The 19,951-nt window shown below is 39.8% G+C and overlaps 1 protein-coding gene across 2 annotated transcripts in view; it reads left to right on the top strand.

The window, feature by feature from the left end:
- The window catches only part of Plcb1 (phospholipase C beta 1), a 676,602-nt gene that overhangs the window by 461,455 nt on the left and 195,196 nt on the right, over nucleotides 1-19,951 (top strand). For both annotated transcript variants that reach the window (XM_041670151.1, XM_041670152.1), the window contains exons 7-9: nucleotides 889-964; nucleotides 8,069-8,169; nucleotides 9,829-9,995. In XM_041670151.1, the coding sequence (XP_041526085.1) occupies nucleotides 889-964; nucleotides 8,069-8,169; nucleotides 9,829-9,995 (344 nt within the window). The remainder of the gene's footprint in view (nucleotides 1-888; nucleotides 965-8,068; nucleotides 8,170-9,828; nucleotides 9,996-19,951) is intronic.

Genomic DNA, 19,951 nt, shown 5'->3' with positions numbered 1-19,951 from the left:
GGTAACCCCGTCCTGCGTCATGCTAGTCCCACACAAGAACAACTGACTTCCTCATGATGCTTCCTTGGCATCTCTTGAGGCGTCTTTTTTGAAAGAATGCAGGAAGTGGTAGAGGGACTAGGGAAGAAATCACACTGTGTCAATCCCAGAAATCACCTGAGGTTCAGATCTGTTATAGGAGTGAAAACTGTCTAACTTTGGTACCCCTTTGGCCACTATAAGGCAGAGCTCTCAATGTCAAGTAGACACCCAAGCCAGGCAGAGAGGGAGCTCAGGTAACAAAGCAGAGCAAGAAGGGGAAGAGAGACACAATGAGAAGTCAGTGTAAACAAGACGGGAGATCCCTTTACCCTGCAGAAGTGGTGAGCACCAGACTGAGTTTTCTAATGTATCAATCAATAGAGCATACAAATCCAAATCACTGTATTCAATTCCTAGTACTTATTTTTTAAAAAATGTGACAAAAGAAAGTACATGGTAAAAGTATGTTAGCTGGAAGTCCTTAAGCGTTGCCATGGAAGCCAGCAATGAGCTTCTTCTGTACAGTATACCATTGGAGTCAATGTGTATAACAAGGGACAAGATTGGGAAGACTGGGAGAATCATTTATTTTATGAATTAACATGAAAAATTAGTTAGTGCAATAGTTTTCAGTGGGTCATCTCCACTATCTTGGAATATTTATTTTATATCAGACGCTATAAGTTTTACAAGATATACATAGACCTTGAGAACAGATGTAGACACATGGAGAAACAGTTAATTTTTTACTATTCAATGATCCTTAACTTTCATTCTGTGTAATAGTTTACGTTGGGGTCATCTGTGTGTGTGTAGTGAACCACATCACCTTTAACCAGCTCTCCTGTGTGTGTTCTCACTCCGCAGCATCTACCGATTGTTTTCAGCAGACCGGAAGCGAGTTGAAACTGCACTAGAGGCTTGTAGTCTTCCATCTTCAAGGGTGAGCATGCTGTCTTTCTACTGACCCCCCACATAACAGTTCTTAAAGTCCATACTAAACGTATACTGCCTAGTATTTCCTAGACATAGATTGGCACAATTTAAAACAAAAATGTAAGTGAGATAGGCATGGTGTTACATGTCTATAGCCCCAGAAATCAAGAGGCAGAGGCAGGAGGATTACTGCAAGTTTGAGGCTAGCCTAGGATACACAACCACTTACAAGCCATCTGGGGTTATGTATCCCAAACATGTCTCAAAAACCAAGCAACTAAGACCAACCAAAAAAGAAGACAAATGAAAAGAAGCATCATTGATTTGTTAATATGTACACTGTGTCAGACCATTGTTAAATTCTCCTATCTCTGGTATTTCAGTTCAGAATGACCCTTTGTTGTTATTAGAAAAAAATATCTGAGCATATAATTTATATGACATATAATCATGGTAACAAAATGCCCAATATCTCAAAAGCTGGGATGTAGAAGCAAGAAGAACACTATTTCAAGACCAGTGTCAGCCACAGAGAGAGTTCAAAACTAGCCTAGGCTATGTGAGGCTTTGTTTAGGGAGGGGTCTAGAGAGATGCACAGAGAGCCAAAGACAGGGAGAGGCAGGGTTGGGCGAAGGCTGAAGACAGATAGAAAGGAGGGAGGGAAGTCCACTCAATGATATACTTCTTTTACATTGTCAATTCTCAATGTGATTTGAATACATCATTCACAGTAAACCCATTCTTGATGCCTCTTGAGATAATATCTATTAATAATGTTAAACTATTATGCTTTAGAGCCATGGTTCTCAACCTGTTCCTGCAAGTGACCCCTCACCCATATTTCTTTATGCCAGCATGTAGGTTGAGACCCCTTTGGGGGTCAAACAACCCTTTCACAGGGGTCATATATCAGATAACCTGCATATCAGATAATTGCATTACGATTCATGACAATAGTAGAAGTAGAGTTATGAAGTAGCAATGAAATAATTTTATGGCTGGGGTCACCACAACATGAGGAACTATAGTAAAGGGTCGCAGCACTAGGAAGGTTGAGAACCACTGCTCTAGAAGCATTTCAAACTTCAACTTCTATTTTTAAACCTCTAGTTTTAAGATATGTCAGTTACAGGCATAGTTGGTACATAGTAGAAATACTGTTAAACAAATTTAGCACAAATAATCTTTAAGGCTGTGTTCGCAGGTTCTACTGAAAGGGATGCAGATTCAGTTTGGAGATTTCTCACTGCTCCCAGGAAGAAAGCCAGAACACAAAGCCCTCTTTTATTTTTGTTCCTGACTCACAAGACGTTCAGTGTATGTTAGCCATTGAGAGGAACCCCTCTTTGTGTCATCTCCAGATAGTTCTAAAAGGATGTGTTGCCATTGCTTCTGGGAGAGCAGAGTCTATTGCATGAACTCTGTATCTCGTGCTTCTGGAGAACTTCATTTCTCTTCTAAACTGCATTCACCTAGTAACTAGGCAACGAGCAAACCCTCATCTGAATCGCTGGCTATGGTAGGGGACTCAGAGCCTCACTAGCCATGTTCAAGTTACACTGAGTAAGACTAGAAAGCTACTCTTCAGCTCAGCATGTGATGACATTTTAATAAAGGACAGAGCACTACTTAACATCTCTTGTCACCCAATTTTTGTTGCCAGCGTTAGAAAACTAAGTAAGTGAGAAAAGATTGCTAGCCGGGCATGGTGCTGCATGCCTGCAATTCCAGCATTCAGGAGCAGACTGGGATCACTGCAGGTTCCAGGCCAGCCCTGGACTGCAGAATGAAGTAATATCTCCAAAAACAGACAAATAAATAAATAAACAAACAAGTGAAAGTTCTTTAAAAAAATTAAAATAAAAGACGGGAAAGGTTTTGCTAGGTCACAGGAAAGCTGTTCCAATGCCAATTTGGCTCGCTTAAGTTCACGTGGCCAAGGATAACTTCTGCTGTACCTTGAGTGTGCTTTGCTGTGCACTCCATCTTCACACCTTGAGTGTGCTTTGCTGTGCACTCCATCTTCACACCTTGAGTGTGCTTTGCTGTGCACTCCATCTTCACACCTTGAGTGTGCTTTGCTGTGCACTCCATCTTCACACCTTGAGTGTGCTTTGCTGTGCACTCCATCTTCACACCTTGAGTGTGCTTTGCCGTGCACTCCATCTTCACACCTTGAGTGTGCTTTGCTGTGCACTCCATCTTCACACCTTGGGCATGCTTTGCTGTGCACTCCATCTTCACACCTTGAGTGTGCTTTGCTGTGCACTCCATCTTCACACCTTGGGCATGCTTTGCTGTGCACTCCATCTTCACACCTTGAGTGTGCTTTGCTGTGCACTCCATCTTCACACCTTGGGCATGCTTTGCTGTGCACTCCATCTTCACACCTTGCCCTTCGTTGTGCTGAACAAACTGAAATGCTCAGACATGTTCACTGTCGCTTGTCTGGCAAAAGCTTTGGAATAGGAAGGACAGAACCATGCAGTTCCTGTCACTGGCTTCACTGGTATCCCATGAGTTCCTGTTGCACACCCACCAGCACGGAGTGAATGCTGCAAGCCTGGGTTCGAAACACAGTATTGTAAGAGAATTAGTAGATAAATATGCCAGCAAATGCACTTGAAAATGGAAAGAGTCACTGTTCAAAATACAATAGGTGCTGCCTCTGAGGAGAAGAAAAGTCTGTTCTAGAAAACAGACAGTACCCAGAGGCCTGGGCCTAGGGAAGAGTATGACCAGCTAAGGAATGACTGTCTCATACACTCGGTGTAAAGAGGAAGCAGCAAGATGGACTTACAAGACATGAGAATATATTTTTCCCCTTTGTGAGCACTTCTAAGCTTATCTTTCCTTGATACAATCTTGTGAAATACAATGATCAAAACGTTTAACTTCGTCTTCTACATCTAGTTAAGTGAGAGAAGAAACATAGAATGAAGCTGAATAGAAAAAAATCAAATCCATCAATCAATTCTCTGTAAATTGCAATTTTCTGAACAATTGGATTCTGACAGTCCAGTCAATAAGCATAAATTGAGTCTTTATAATTCACTATGTTTATTATAGGCTTAAATTTTCAGTCCAATAGCAACTGGAGACATTTTAGAAGGAAAATGAGATTCAAACAGAAGGAGTGATGTTTAAATTGGGAAAAAAAATACTTCTCTTTAGCAAATTAAATGTAATGGCAATTTTCTGAAAACAAACTGAAGATATTTTAAGATATAATCAACCTCCATTATAGTTTTGAAAGGTCATTATTCATTGTAAACTATAAATTATTTGAAGGACTTGTAGAATTCAAATGCTTTTTTTTTCAAGGTCCAAAGACCCAAGGCCATTTCAGAGCCAGGAAATAAATAGTTCTATGAGCTGTCTACAGCACATCAAAATGAATTTTCAAAAACCCTTATGGTAATTTCCTATGTACAAAAAAGTAGGTATAAGAACTAGTCACTTGTTAGCTAACAGATTCTGACGGTGTTGCCTAGGGGTATTTTACACATTCCACAGAGGCAAGGGGTTATGTAAATGGTTGATAAGTCTGCATAAATGGGAGTCGGCTTCCTAGCCAGCCGTCATTCAAACTGGACTTAATTGTGTTCTGTAAATAGACACATTACCAGAAATGCTGTGGATATCCTGTTGAGATTTTTTAAACATTATCTTTGCGCACATTGTTAGGAATAATTAATGCACTTGAACTTGTACCCCGGCTGACAGGTTCTGCCGGAATGGCACAGTACAGTACTGTAGAAGGTTTTCCTTCAGAGAGTACAGTCACTAGCCTCAAGTTACCCTAATTGGTGAAAAGTGATTCGGTACCTAAAATGAGACAAAGCAATTACTGTCCTTCTATTAATAACTCAAACATATTTTCCGGTGAGACCTGTGAAAACCTTTCCATATTCAGAAAATTACTATTCTACCCACAAGCTCTCTGAGAACTGAAAATAATTTATCAGCACTAAATTCCCTTGATTTAAGGGTTATTAACTTAAAAGGGCTTGGTGACATTTGAATTACTTTGTAGTCTTGGCATGACAGTGGCCTGTGGGACTGCATTTTAATGAAAAAAATAAGAAATAAACCCATATATTTGTTTTAGATATAAATTTTACCACAGTGAATAGGTAGGTGTGTATTAAATACACAGGGAGACAGTTATCTTCTAGTTAAAGATTTGCACATATCTTACTAAGGAATGTTTTGGGGTTTATAAAGGAACATCTCTGTGTAACTGTAGTTAATTGCCTTATTTCCTGAAGATAAATCAGAATTATGGCCATTTTACAGTTGTGGTTCTTAAAATCACTGTATCAAAATTATATTTCAAACTACACAAGAACTCAGTATATAATGAGCAATTTATTTGTAGTGATTCCATGGACTCTGGCTAATTCAACTTTTGTTTCATGGTTCTATGACAAAAATATTACAGAGTGCTGAAGGTCTAAAATTTACTGGATAATAACGTAATATATATGTACACACATGGAACTGGAGAGGTGACTAAACAGTTAAGAGCACTTACTGCTCTTCTAGAGGACCCTATTTTGATTCCCAGCACCCACAATGGTGGCTTACAACTGTAACTCCACTCCCAAGGGATCTGACACCTTCTTCTGGTCTGTGGGCACTAGATACACACATGGTACGCAGACATACATACAGGCAAAACACCCATACACATAGAATAAAATGATTTAAAAGGCAATGGTAATCATGATGATAAATCTATGGGCTTTACTGGAGACTGCTTCAATAAAATGTAGTCTAATACTCTTGGAATATTAAATACAAGTTCATAGTAAAATGATTCTTTAACTACTCAAATGTGTGACAAAGATAAAAAGCACCGTCTATAGCAAATCTGCAGAAGTGGCACAGAGTAACACAGAGACGTGGGATAGGACCTTGCTTTAGTGCACTGGGCTTTGGTCAAACAGGTAAAATGAACCTGTGCTTACCTCTTCACCAAATCCAGGGAGAGAAAGAGAAGGTGTGTGAATGAGGTCGGTGAAATACAGACTCATTTCACATGGAAAAATCTGAGACTTTCCTGGAGCGGGCAGTAAATATCTCCAAGATGCTTGTGCCTTACTTTCAATGATAATAATTTATTTCAATTATTATATGGAATACTTTTTTCTCCTGTTTTCACCCACTGACTCTGAAGACCTTGGGTCAGTTGGGCAGGAGAGCAACGAGATGAAGAAAACCAGCTTCACGGAAAAGCGTTCCATGTGCTAAGTTTCACCATGCAATGAAAATAGTATTGCACTTATTCAGGTTATCTCACTATTTGTCCATTGTAAGTGAAAGTCCTAGTTCACAGCTAAAAAACAATGGCTATATTTTAGTAAAAATATGTCTATGAAAGTATATGTCTGCCCACAAGTGTGGTTAAGCCTGCTTTTCCAAAGGAAGTACAATATTCAGCCCATGATAGCGCTGTTCAATTTAGTAAATATTCTGTAGCTGCTGTATTCCACATGCTGGAAACTAAGCAGTTAGCATGCAAAGTTCTTGCCTGGGCCCAAGAAGCAGAGCTAATTCTGCAGCTGAGGACAGGATACAGTCAGGAGTGTTGAAACAGGAGATGGGCAGAGTGAGACAGGGTCAGGAGAAAACACAGTCCATATGGAAGGGATGGCTATTCAGGGAGATGCAAGGAAAGAGGGATCAGGAAAGTCAAGGAAGACCACTATTGATATCCTTAGCTAAGATCGATTTCTGTGCCTGCCAGCTCTGGTTAGAGAGCTAGATTTAATAGAAGAGTGGAGTGTCCCCCTTGGAGAATACTTGAGTTGGCCAACTGTACCATTAAATATTTTTTTTCATTTCTTTTTTTTTATTGAGAAAAGGAGAAAAAAAAAAACAAGTTTCCACCTCCTCCCAGCCTCCCATTTCCCTCCCACCCTACGCCCCCTCCTCCCACCCTTCTCCCCCTCCCCCCACTCCTTTCCCCCTCCCTATCCAGTCCAAAGAGCAGTCAGGGTTTTCTGCCCTAATAGTCTTCTCCCAGTCAAATAGTTGGGTAAATAGAGTCATTCTGACTATCTAGAAAAGATGTGTGTGCCTAACTCAGTCCAAAATTGGCATCCTCCAGGCAAAGGTATTTCTTTTCATAAACAAAATGGAATTCTGGGATTCTGCAACCGGGTTGCTCATCTCTCCAGTTTATGAGTGGCAAAGCACCAATAAAGCCCTTCAGCAAAATTTTCCACTGCTGTTGGATTTGAGTCCTTGAGCTCATGATTTCAAAGCTCTGTCTAAGGAGACCAAGTCTGTTAGTATAAAGATCTTTTGTGTGTTCTTACATCGTCTTTTGTTTTCTAAAATTCATTTTTGCAAAATATTATTTTCACTCCTATAAATGGACTTAACCAAAAAAATATTACTTCATTTTTTTTTCATTCCACAAACATGGGCCCTCTACTGTCTGCCAAGTGGTGAGGTAAATTTTCTGGTCTGTTAGCAAGCAGTATACAATTTCAGACAATGATTTTTTTTAAGTTTTCTATTAAAATACAGCTAAAATACATGAATACGTTTAAAAGGAAGGGTGTTTCTTTGTTTTAGGGGCTTGAAAATAAAAATAATCATTGAAGCACATACCTGAAATAGGGAGCCACATGAAAAATTCCTTCCTGTTAACAAAGGCTCAAAGACATGCTTCCGGTTTCCATGGCAGCCCAGCCAAACAGAAAACATACGCTGTAGAAGTGGCCTTTTATATCAATGACTTGCTTCCCAAACAATAGGACAATGAGCAATCAGTAGCAGACGATGACGGGTGTTGTCCTGCCTATGAAAAGCGTCTTACGATCAAATAGCGTAAGCCAGTACTCCTCATGGCCTCGGCATCAATTCCTGCCCTGCCTGAGTTCCTGCCCTGACTTTCTTCATTGATAGACCTTTACCTGGAAGTGTGAAATGAAATAAACCTTTGGGAAAAAAACCCAGAGAGAGAGAAGGAGGGAGGGAGGGAGGGAGGGAGGGAGGGAGGGAGGGAGGGAGGTAATGAGGAACAAGACAAAGAACAATCAGAAAGGAAACTAAAGAAACTGAGACCTCCTTCTTACCCTGTTTTTCACTCCCCAGAATGATTCCATACCTCAAGAGGATTTCACTCCAGATGTATACAGAGTTTTCCTGAACAACCTTTGTCCCCGACCTGAAATTGATAACATCTTTTCGGAATTGTAAGAAGATGCATTTTACTCTACGTTTTCTAGCTTCTGTTGATAGCGTGGCTAGGGCAGGATTTTGTCATGACTAGAAAGACGATGTCCAAATGCCGTGCTTCTGAGTCATGCAATGGAGATGCTGATCTGACAAGCAACTTGTTATAATGAGCAGATATTGGCTATAACACATGTATAGCAGGGTGTAATTTTAGTGTGCTCAGCTGGCTTGGTTTAGATTGATTAGTATAGATACAGCAGGAAGTGTCCTGATACAGAGAAGAACGATTCATGTAGCAGAAAGATTCTTGAGTGAACGCTACTTGTATCCCTCTGAATCACGTCAGTATAAAGAAGCATGGGTTATAAGAACCCACAGGCAGCATATTTTCTATAGGCATTTTCAATGCCATTTTCTATAGGCATTGGGCCTTTTTAGGTTTATTTTTATTTAATAAGCATGGGTGTTTTTTCTGCGTGGATGTCTATGTACCATGTGTATGCTTAGTTCTCTCAGAGGCCAGAAGAGGGAGCTGGAAACCCTGAAACTGAGTTACAGATAGATGTGAGCCACCATGTGGGTGCTGGGAACTGCCTCTGGGTCTGTTGAAAGATTAAGTGCCCTTAACTGCTGAGCCACATCTTCAGCCCATAGGTATTGTTTCTTTTAATATATATTATATATAGTATATATATGATCTTTTTTATTTTGTGCTCATTGGTGTTTTACTTGCATGTATCACTGTGCGAGGGTGTCAGAAGTTCTGCAACTAGAGTTACGAACAGTTGTGAGCTGCCATGTGGGTGCTGGGAATTGAAACCAGGACCTCTAGAAAAAAAGTCTGTGCTCTTAACCACAGAGTCATCTTTTTCCAGCACAGTTATTGCTTCTTAAAGAGATTCAGACATGAAAGGAGAAAAGAAACAGTTAAATGGAAGTACCAGTTTCTCTCTCTTGATATACCAAAATCTACATAACGGAAAAAAGTTGATCCAAATTTGGTAAAGAGAGTAAAATGGCAGGCAGATAAATCGTGCTGCTGAGTGTGGTACTGTACACTGAATGCTTTTGCTTTGTGATTTCATCGCCATTAAGCATTTATCGAGTCTCCCCAATACTTACAGCATTGAATTGTTGTGAGTTGCCAATAAAACTGGCATTTGAATAACACTTTTCAATAAGCACCACTATTTTGAGGATAAAATGTGATTGTGTGTTTAGTGCTACATCCACAAACTAGTATAAATCATTGTTATCATTATCTGAAAGGAGATGACTTGGGAGTCCCACTATGAATTTGAAGCTAGCCTGGACTGTAGTGAGCACCAAGATAATCGGGTACAGAGTGAGTCCCCATCTCCAAAAACAAACACAAGCAAATGAAAGAGGTATAGACTCTTATAAGCCTGGAACTTCAATGAAATGAAAAATGTATTTAAGCACATTTTTAATTATAAATCAGTAATATTTAAGGGATAAGTATAACAGGGGACATTAGTCATCTGATGCTTCTCCAGGCATTTGAGAAGTGTGGGGTGGAAGCTCCAGGTTTTGAGGGCCCAGTATGAATTCTGTTGTAGACTGTCCCGGTATGACGCAATTTTATTTCTCTGTAGCTAATTGCATAAAGAAGATGAGGGAAGTGGTATGATTTCTTGTGTTTCCATTGCTTCCAGTGGTGCCAAAAGCAAACCGTACCTTACTGTCGAGCAGATGATGGACTTCATCAACTTTAAGCAGAGAGATCCCCGGCTCAATGAAATACTTTACCCACCTCTGAAGCAAGAGCAGGTCCAAGTGTTGATTGAGAAGTATGAGCCCAACAGCAGCCTCGCCAAGAAAGGTAGAAGCTTCTTTGCGTCTGGACTGTCCTGTGGTTTTTTTGTTTGTTTTTGTTTTGTTTGTTTGTTTGTTTTGGGGTTTTATTTTAGCCTGATAAACTTTTTTTTTAATTTTGGTGATTTCTTTTTCTAGTTATATCTATGTGTGCATGTCACATATTTTTAAATTTCTCACCATTCATTTTTCTAAATTTGCTTAGTAATTTAATGCATTTTTCTCATGGAGGAAATTTATTATCTCAAAGGTTGCCCTTTTAAAAAAAAAATCTTTTAAGTTCTCTAAAGTGTCCCATGAGTTTGTTTTTTTGTTTTTTTACTGTTTGTTTTTCTCCAATTCTCCAAAACAAAAGAGAATATTCAGTCTTCTATAATTATGTCTTATTCCAGTTTACAGCAACTGATAACTTTTGTAACGTGGGAGAATATTCTGAAATGTGGCCTTATAGTTTTTTCAATTAAAATTTTGGGTAGATATAAATCAAAATCTTAATAGAAAAAAATAGAACAAAAATATCATGAGAATGGCAACTCTAAGTTACCTGGAAATTTCTTTTAAACATATATATTTTTTATTCTGAAAAAATGAATTAACAAAATATGATCATGAAGAATTAGTTGCTGGATGTTCTAACTGTAATGATAGCATAGTCTTCAAAACTTCTACCTTCATACTGAATATCTTCTGGATGGAAAGACCCCCAGCAGAAGCCTGACCTGTCATGACTAAACTTACTGCAAATGTCTATAGAGTCCATAGGGCACAGTGAACCAGTTACTGAGAAGAAAGGAATTGCATGTTAACATACAGGCGCTTCATGTAGTGACAGAAAAAATAATCACAAGCCACAGATGAGAATGCATAGCATAAATTTTTTCCATACATTATACTTGTTCTGGAATCAGGTCTCTCAAAAGAAAAGGGAAGTGTGTATTAAGTATAGATTTTTTTCTTCAGTCTGTTAATTGGGAATTTTTAGACAACTTTTTTTTCATCCTGTCTATTTTCTTCCCCGAGCATTTTGACGTTGTTACTGGCATTACTCTTATTACTGCCATTTAGGTGATGTCAGTAAAAGTAAAAGTCCAAATGTGTGCCTTGTCATTGACAGGCCTGGCCAGCAAGCATATGCAAATATGTCCTCTTTGTCTCTGATGCCTGCTCCTTCATGATGAAGGCTGGCATTCCCATTAGGAGAGCTAGACTTTCCCAAGAACGACTTCTACTCAGTAGTGGAACAATTCCAGAAGGACTTCTAAACATGATTAGCTGATAATGGTGCAACAAGAAATGTTTGAAACCAGCAGGGCTCCCTGCGGCCTATTGACTGTGCTCACAGGCCCCTTAACTGAAGTAGCCAGAGGCAGCCCAGAGCATCATCTTGACAGTTAGCCTCTTTGCTCACAAGGTGAAGAGGGAAACGTTTTTCACTACCTGTTTGTGAGTTTGAAATAAATACTATCCACTAAAAAGTGTCCGGCCCAGGTGATCTGATGACCAATACTCATTCTACCTGGTATACTGATGTGCAGGAGGTTGGTTTCAGTTCTTCTGATGGGTTTCATCTAGCTGCTCTCTAGATTTTTTTTTTTTTTTAATTTGTAAGAGGAGTCATGGTATATTGGGTTTTTAATGAACGGCATGAATTTTGCTAAGAACTTAACTTTTTAAGTTTCAATTTTTTTTTTAATTGAGAAAAGGAAGAAAAAAAAGTTTCCCCCTCCTCCAAGCCTCCCATTTCCCTCCCCCTCCTTCCACCCTTCTCCCCCTCCCCCCACTCCTCTCTGGCTCCCTCTCCAGTCCAAAGAGCAGTAAGGGTTCCCTGCCCTGTGGAAAGTCCAAGGTCCTCCCCCCTCTGTCCATGTCTAGGAAGGTGAACATCCAAACTGGCTAGGCTCCCACAAAGCCAGAACATGAAGTAGGATCAAAACCCAGTGCCATTGTCCTTGGCTTCTCATCATCCCTCATTTTTCGCCATGTTCAGAGAGTCTGGTTTTATCCCATGCTGTTTCAGTCATAGTCCAGCTGGCCTTGGTGAGCTCCCAATAGATCAGCCCCACTGTCTCAATGGGTGGAAGGAAACTCAAGAACCAGAAAATGCGTATTAGGTTTTGGCCAGCATCCAAAAGAAAAAACAAAAGAGGAAAAAATTATTAGGAAAAGCAATGCATTTTGATCCAAATTCAGAAAGGCAGGTGAATATCTCTTGACACACCTAGAAAACTAATTATTCCTCTTGCCTTGTTAACATGGCTTAAAGTAGACCCGCCTTCCTGAGGGGTGGTCCATTGGCCAGAGGGTTGAGTTCCTCAACTGAACTGTTTAAGAGATGATGCCATGTCTCCACATAGACACAGATTCCATTCTTCACCGTGAAGGCCCAGGAGGAAATCTGTAAGCAAGCACAAGCATGTATTCTTCAAGACTTTAGCATTAAAAAAAAATAAATAAAACAAGCAAAAAAAAACTATTGATGAAAAAGCAAGAGATGACAGATCAAAAGATAAAATTTCCATTTCTGAAGACTTGTACTCAGAGTACATCATAATAGCACAAACCTGTAATCCCTACATTTGGGAGGCTGAGGTAGGAGGATCTCAAATTCAAGGCCAGTCTGAGCTACACAGCAAAGCACTTTCTCAACAAAAATCAAAGAAGGGTTTGAAGGTGTCTACTCTTTTCAAGGAAAGTAGGATATAAATATGGATAACTCCCATTTTTCAAATGCTAACATGGCTTTACGTCGTCTGAGGCCTTGTCAAACTAAGATTCTTGGTTCTATAATTCTAACAAGGTAGTGAGCAGTGCTAGCCCAGCCTACAGGAGCCAGGCTGAGCGGCCGGGCTTTGAGAGATACTGAGGATGGGTAGAAAGCTAGAAGATGGAGTCTATAAGGAAGGTCCAGGAATTGTCCAGGCTTAATTAGCTTCGACAGGAGTGCACGGAAGATTTTCCAGGGATCAAGGGTACCATTCTTTTGTCTTTTCGTGCATGTCTTCAACAAAGCTGTTTTGAACGTTCTTATGTAATTATCACCCAGAAAAATTAAGACAAGACTTACACAGTCTTGCAGGCTGAGTCTGCAGACATCACAGGACAGGCAAGAACATCTGGGCCAATGGCCTGGACAGCTGTTTTGCTGAATTTCCCATAGCTATACAGAATAAATCTTTTTCAATGACAGTATCTATTTTTTAACCCAGCTACTTCAGTGAGAAAGCACTGTTAAACTTCAGCTGTTTTCTTCCTGAACATTCTGTGTGCTGTTCTCACTGCTCACGGTAACACTCTGATTTCATAGTCAAAAGGATAAGGATTTTGAGATTTATCTCTAGGGCAGAGAAATTGCAATGCTCTAGTAACTAAAGATTTGAGGTCAAGTGTGTTGGTGAACACCCTTAATCCCAGCACTGGGAAGGAAGAGTCAGGCAGATAGATCTCTTTGAGTTCAGGGCCAGCCTGGTCTACATAACAAGATCCAGGAGAGCCAGGACTGCATAGAAAGACTGTCTCTAAAAAAGAATAAGAAAGAAACTAAGAGACTGAAATATTTTCTCAAACGATGAAAATCGGTGTTTTTAATTTGAGTTTGTAGTTCATGACCTATTGTGTTTGACTTAGGATTTCTTTTCTTTAAAAAAAAGTTTCATCTCTCTTTTAGTAGGTAGGGATGAGTAAATATTAACAAAGTACAGTTTCAGAAAGCTTTATCCAGAATGAGGTGACTTTAAAGATGCATATGAGGGCTAGGCATGAAGTTTAGTGATAGAGTACTTTCCTAACAGGAAGGAAACCCTGAGTCCCATCCCATGCACTACCAAAGACAACGAGTAAAGAAAATATATATGTGTGTGTGTGTGTGTGTGTGTGTGTGTGTGTGTGTATGCGCATTTTCAAAGAGCCATATCAAGACTTTGTAGTCAGATTGCTTCCTCCAGACATAATACAGGCATGCTCTAGTTTTACCTTTAAGCCAGATGGTTCTTGTACCTTCATTGATGACAGTGTGAGAAACAGATACCAAAATTCAATTTGATGTCGTAGTTTGTTTTCTCCTGCTGCTATCATTTTGACTGTTTCCTCGGGTGTGCCCCAGAATCAGATAAGTTGGTTTTAATCTCAATATTGACTGACAAACTCAGTCTGATATATCTTAGAAGGAAATGTCTGTATTGCTTCTATCCATTAAAATCAAGAGAAAAAACTAAAATAAAAAAAACAAAAATTAATGTTTTAAAAAAAGGAGAGAGAGAAACGGCAGGACATTATGAGACAAGGAACCTCTGAAGATGCCACTGAGTTCATTTTCTGTTGGCCACCTACTGCAAGGCATGAGACCAACTCTTATGAGTAGTTTGTTTCCCCAGTGAGACTCCCTTGGAGAAAATCAAATATTCATCTGCAAGTGCTTATCAATTGGAGATAGCTTCTGGTGTCGAGGTGGGGAAATGTGCCCACTTCTCTCTGCTCTGGAATCCCATCTGTGCAAATCTACACACGCCCTCTGCATGTTGCCTCCATCTCTGCGAGTCTCTTTATCTTTATCTTGTTGATTTAGAGAGCTTTGTTTACTTATCCCCTCTGAAATCTACTACTGTCTCCTCTTTCAAGGGGTTCGCTGAGCTCTAAGGGGAGGAGTTTGGTGGAGATGTCCTGTTTAGGGCTCAATGTCCAAGATCTCTCATTCTCTGCATAATGTCTGGTTGTGGGTCTCTGTATTTGTTTCCTTCTGTTACAGGAGGAAGCTTCTCTGATGATGGCTGATAGTATAGCAGAATGTCTTAAGAGTCATTTTATTGCTACTTTTTGTATTTTGTTTGTTTGTTTCATTTGGTTTTGGTTTGTTTTTTGTTTTTAGGACAGTGGTATTTGTTTTGACTCTATGTTCCTGAACTATCTAGTCTCAGGTTCTTGATCACCCAAGCAGTGTCAGGAAGTGAGTTGTACAATTTTGTAAATTTTCTATTGCTGGTGTTTTCCACTTTCCATCTGTTGTGATCAGATCGTATCACGGTGCAATTTCAGTTCTCTTAGAAATGCCTAGACTTGCTTTGTATCTAAGTATGTGCTCAATTGTGGAGAAAGTTCCATGAGCTGCTGTAAAAGAAGGCACATTCTTTTGTGTTTGGGTAAATTGTTCTACAAATATAAATATCTGTTTATCCATTTGGCTTAAGATATCAATTAGCTCTAACATTTCTCTGTTTAGTTTTGTCTGGATGGCCTCTGTAGCGATGAGAATGGAGTACTGAGATCTCCCACTAACACTGTGTGAGGGCCAATATGTGTTTCAAGCTCTACTAGAGTTTCTTTTATAAACTTGGGTGCCCTTGTGTTTGGGGCATAAATGTTAAAAATTGAAATGTCCTCGTGGTGGATTGTTCCTTTGATGTGTATGTAGTATCTTTTCATACCACTTCTAATAATTTTTCTTTGAAGGTTATTTTAGCAGAAATTAAAATGGCTACTCCAGCTTGCTTCTTAGATCCATTTGCTTGGAATATTCTTTTCTATTCTTTTATGCTGAGATAACCTTGATGTTAAAGGTATTTCTTGTATACAGCAGGATGATGGACCCTGTTTTCCTATGCATTCTGTTAGTTTGTGTCTTTTTATTGGGAAATTGAGTTCACTGATGTTGAGAGTTATCAATGAGTAGTGTTTTTTTTTTATTTCTGTTCGTTGCTGTGATGGACTTTTTCCCCCTCCTCTTTTTCCCCCTCCTCTTTTGGTTCTCTGGCCTGGAATTTTTTATTTATTGTGTTTACTTGGTGTGGTTAACCTCTTCGGATTGACATTTTCCTTGTAGCACCTTCATTAGGGGTTGAATTTATAGATAGATAATATTTTAATTTAGTTTTATATCGTAACATCTTTTTTTTTCTCCATTTATTGTGATTGAAAGCTTTGCTGGGTATAGTAATCTAGGCTGGCATCTGTAGTCTTTTTGAGTCTGCAAGACATTTAGAGTCTCCATTCAGAAGTAAGGTGTTATTCAGATAGGTCTACCTTTATATGTTACTTGGTCTTTTTCCATAGCAGCTTTTAATAGTTTTCTTTGCTCTATATGTTTAGTGTTTTGTTATTATGTGCTGAAATAATGAATATTATTATTATTCCTTTCTGGTCCAGTCTATCTGATGCTCTGTACACTTCTTCTACCTTGATAGGCACTTACTTCTCTGGGTTAGGGAAATTTTCTTCTGTGATTTTGTCGAAAATATTTTGGCACCTTTGACCTGGGTTTTTTTGCCTACTTCCTCTATCCCTACTGCTTTTAGATTTGGTCTTTCATAGTGCCCCATATTTTCTATCTAGATTTTTACATTTTTAACATTTTTTTGACCAAAGTATCCATTTCCTCTATTATGTCCTTAGTGCATGATAGTCTCTCTGTCCTGTCCTGTATTCTGTTGGTGAGACTTGCTTCTGAGGTTTCTAAATTTTTCATTTCCAGATTTTCCTCAGTTTGGGTTTTCTTTATTAATTCCATTTCATTTTCAGGTCTTGAACAGCATTATTCATTTCCGGCCACTGTTTCTTTGTGTTTTTATAGATTTCTTCTATAGATTTCTTCATTTTCTTTTTTCATTTAAGGACTTTTAACGTATTCATGAAGGCTATTTTGAGGTCCTTGTCTTGTGTTTCAGCTATGTTGCATTTTTCAGGGCCTGATGTAGAAGCCTTGCTGAGCTCTAGTGGAGACATATTGCCCTGTTACTGAGTGTGCTTTTAGGCTGGCATCTAGGCATCTAGGATTGCGATTATTGTAATTCTAATTTCTGATATGCTTTGTTCCTTGATTTCTGTTGCCCTCTCTGGTTCTTGGGAGAGTGTCCTGGCTGTGGCTTGCCTGGTAGGGAATGCTTCTGAAATCCTGCCAGATGTGGCTACTAGGGATTCCAGATACAATGTTTCTAGGTAGTGGGAGCTGCCACATTGGAATGGAGATGGGCCATGAAGGGAGGAGGGGAGCAAGGATCCACAAAAGGGAGGAAAACAGGGTGTTCCACAAATATCTGAAAGCAGGATTTTTGTCAGGACTGTCGGCTCCCCAGTAATGAGAAGAAGACTTATTAATCATGCATGCTTGGCCAATAGCTTAGGCTTGTTTCTAACTAGCACTTATAACTTAGATTAGCCCGTTTCTATACATTTACTTTCTGACTCCTGGCTTTATTCCCTCATTTCCATATTGCCAATCCTGCTTGCTCTGAGTTTCCTTTCCATCTCTCTGGTGACTCTGCCTTTCTTCTTCCCAGAGCTCTTTCTGTCCAGATGTCCCTCCTGCCTAGCTATTGGCCATTTAGCTTTTTAAGAAACCAACCACAGTGACATATCTTTATACAATGTAATCATATCTCAGAACAAATATCTGCTTTGTTCCCTGGGAATAGGAGCAGAGAGGGAGGGGAGACCACGGCTAGTAGTCGGCTGTGGAGCTGGGGGTGAGATTGCGTGATTGGATTTGGAAGAGAGGAGAGGAGATGTAAGTGGAGTTTTTAGTCCCAACCACTTGTTCCCAAATACCTGGAAGTCAGTTTTCAAATTACCACATGGATGCTTGTATTAATTATAAATGTTTAATTGATAGCTCATGTTTTTTATTAACCAGTTGATATTACCCCATTTCTGTTCATTTATATCTTGCCACATGCTCATAGTTTTACCTGTCCCCTAACATGTCTTTCTTCCTGGGCAGCTGGCTCGCATGTCCAGCCAGACTCTGCCCTTCTCCTTCCCAGCATTCTCAGTTTGGCTTTCCCGCCTAACTTCCTGCCTAGCGACAGGCCTGTCAGCTTTTTATTAACCAATGAGAGTATTGCATATTCCTAGTGCAGAAAAGAATTGTTCCAGAGCAAAGAGGGTGAGTGAAGACTGGAAGATCACCTACCTCATCTACTTACTTCTCTGGTATGCCTGGCTGGTGGGCTTTTAGGGAAGACATGCTGGAGTTGGGGACTGAGATAAAGGGATGAGTAAGGAGGGAGGAGATCTGTATAATCCACTAGAGATGAGGGCAGAGAGGAAGGGGAGGCTGCGGGAGGTGGGGGGGGGGTCTGCTACAGACCTAGTAATGAGATTGGGGATTAGATTTGGAAGTAAGTAGGGAGAAGTAAAGATACACGGTTAGAACCTACTTGTTTCTCTGGCTGGGGAGGCCTGCGGGTTCCCAGGGCTTCAAAAAATATGTTTAAGGAAGATTTTTTTTTTGGATGGTTAAATAATACACACACATGATATATGTTAATGTTTAGTTTCTGAGGAGCTTTTTTTGTTTTGTTTTGTTTTGGTTTTTGTTTGTTTTGTTTTGTTTTAAGATACCATTCTCAAGGGAGTGTTGTCTTATTTTTTCATGTAATGTCCTATATTTATAAATGTCCTGACCCGTCACCAAATGCCTTTTCCTTGCTTAGTTGTCTGAATGTAAACCTAACTATGCATGACATGGGAATGCAGAGTGACCCCTGCCTCTCCCAAACTATATGCTTGTGGATATTTCAGTGTGAAAGACTAATATCGTTTTAATCCCTTACCCACTTTAGAAAAATCAGTGAGTTAAAATTAGCAGGAAAAGTAAGACTGTTATATTGGTGCTTTTGATAACAGAATACAGATCTCCAGATTCAATGGATATACATGAGTGAAAGACATTTTTTGGTTAAACTACAAAATCAAAAAAATGAACAAAAAACAGTTGAGTTTGTTTCTGCTCAGCGTGCGTGTTTGTTGAATATCTGAACTGATACAACAGTATTAGCGGGTGTTTCAAGCTCTTCTTCTCTTTACCATTGACTCCATCCTCGAAAATTACTTATAGAGTACACTATATAAACTCCTCCCTGTTTTGTCACAGTTAAATCAGTAAAAAATGAAGCTATGTGACACCCATTAGTATCTAATCAGAACCTAGAGAGTTAATGATTTGAGAGTTTAAATAAACTCAGAATTAGGATGACACAATTTGGTTTTAAGCAAAGCATTACAAGTTTGGGTCCAGCAGGTATTCTACCTCGAAGCAGAAACACGATAACATTGTTTGTATCAGGAGGAATAACTCTGTTGTGTTTCCAGTTTTGTTAAATCCTGACACAGTTCAAATATGTTGAAACATTATTAATACCAGGAAGCAGACCGAGTGTGACAGGGTTCTGAGCTTTCTAGTCCCGCAAGCTGTATTATTATGAGGAAGTGCTCCTTCATTGGAAAACAACGGAAATGTAAATTGGACTGAAACACAGAAAGGGCTGTACTTGTCTGACAAGCAGAGGGTCTGGGCTGGGTTTCAGTCGCTTCTAGCATGCAAATGCAAGAGCTCTAATGATGGGATTGAGAATTATTCCTCGAGGACCACATGGTTTCACTTATACATATAGAATCTAAAAAGCAACGCTGTGGAACTAGTTAGGTGAGGCTGGGGTGAAGTGGGCATTCTCCTCTTTTCCCTTGGTACATACTGTCCGAAGCTAGCCAGCAGCATCCTCTGTAACCCTCCAGGAATTCCTCTCAGTCCAGCCATAGCCATCCTGAAAATCCCTGGGAAATGCAACCTGTTTCTGAAGGTGCTCCCCACCTTCCCTAGAGTTTCCCCTTGATACCATTCATGAAGTTTTCACTAGGGACTCTTGTCAGCGAGGGACATAGCCCTTTAGCTCTAACACTGAGATCACAGAAGGAACAGGTAAGGAGGGAGCTGTGCTGTGCCTGGGGCTCCCAGTTTCCCTCCTGTCCGCAGCTGCTCTGGAGTCCCACGTGGGCCTTGGCACAGCATCTCTTAGAAAAGAGATGGGGCGGTGCTGATGTCGTGGGTCAACTTTTGGCACCTGTAGCCATGGTTCTCACATTTGCCCTTGATGAGGCACTAGCTTGTCCAGGTTTCTCCTAACAAAGTGTTACAAGAGAGCCGGTATGTAGAGGAAATAAAACTGCCAAAGTGCTGTTAAGAATAACAAGAAAAGA

Source organism: Microtus oregoni, unplaced genomic scaffold (assembly GCF_018167655.1).
Source record: "Microtus oregoni isolate MIOR12 unplaced genomic scaffold, Mior012 000020F_ref0000438, whole genome shotgun sequence".
NCBI classification, from domain to species: Eukaryota; Metazoa; Chordata; class Mammalia; order Rodentia; family Cricetidae; genus Microtus; species Microtus oregoni.
This window is presented reverse-complemented; position numbering and strand designations above follow the sequence as displayed.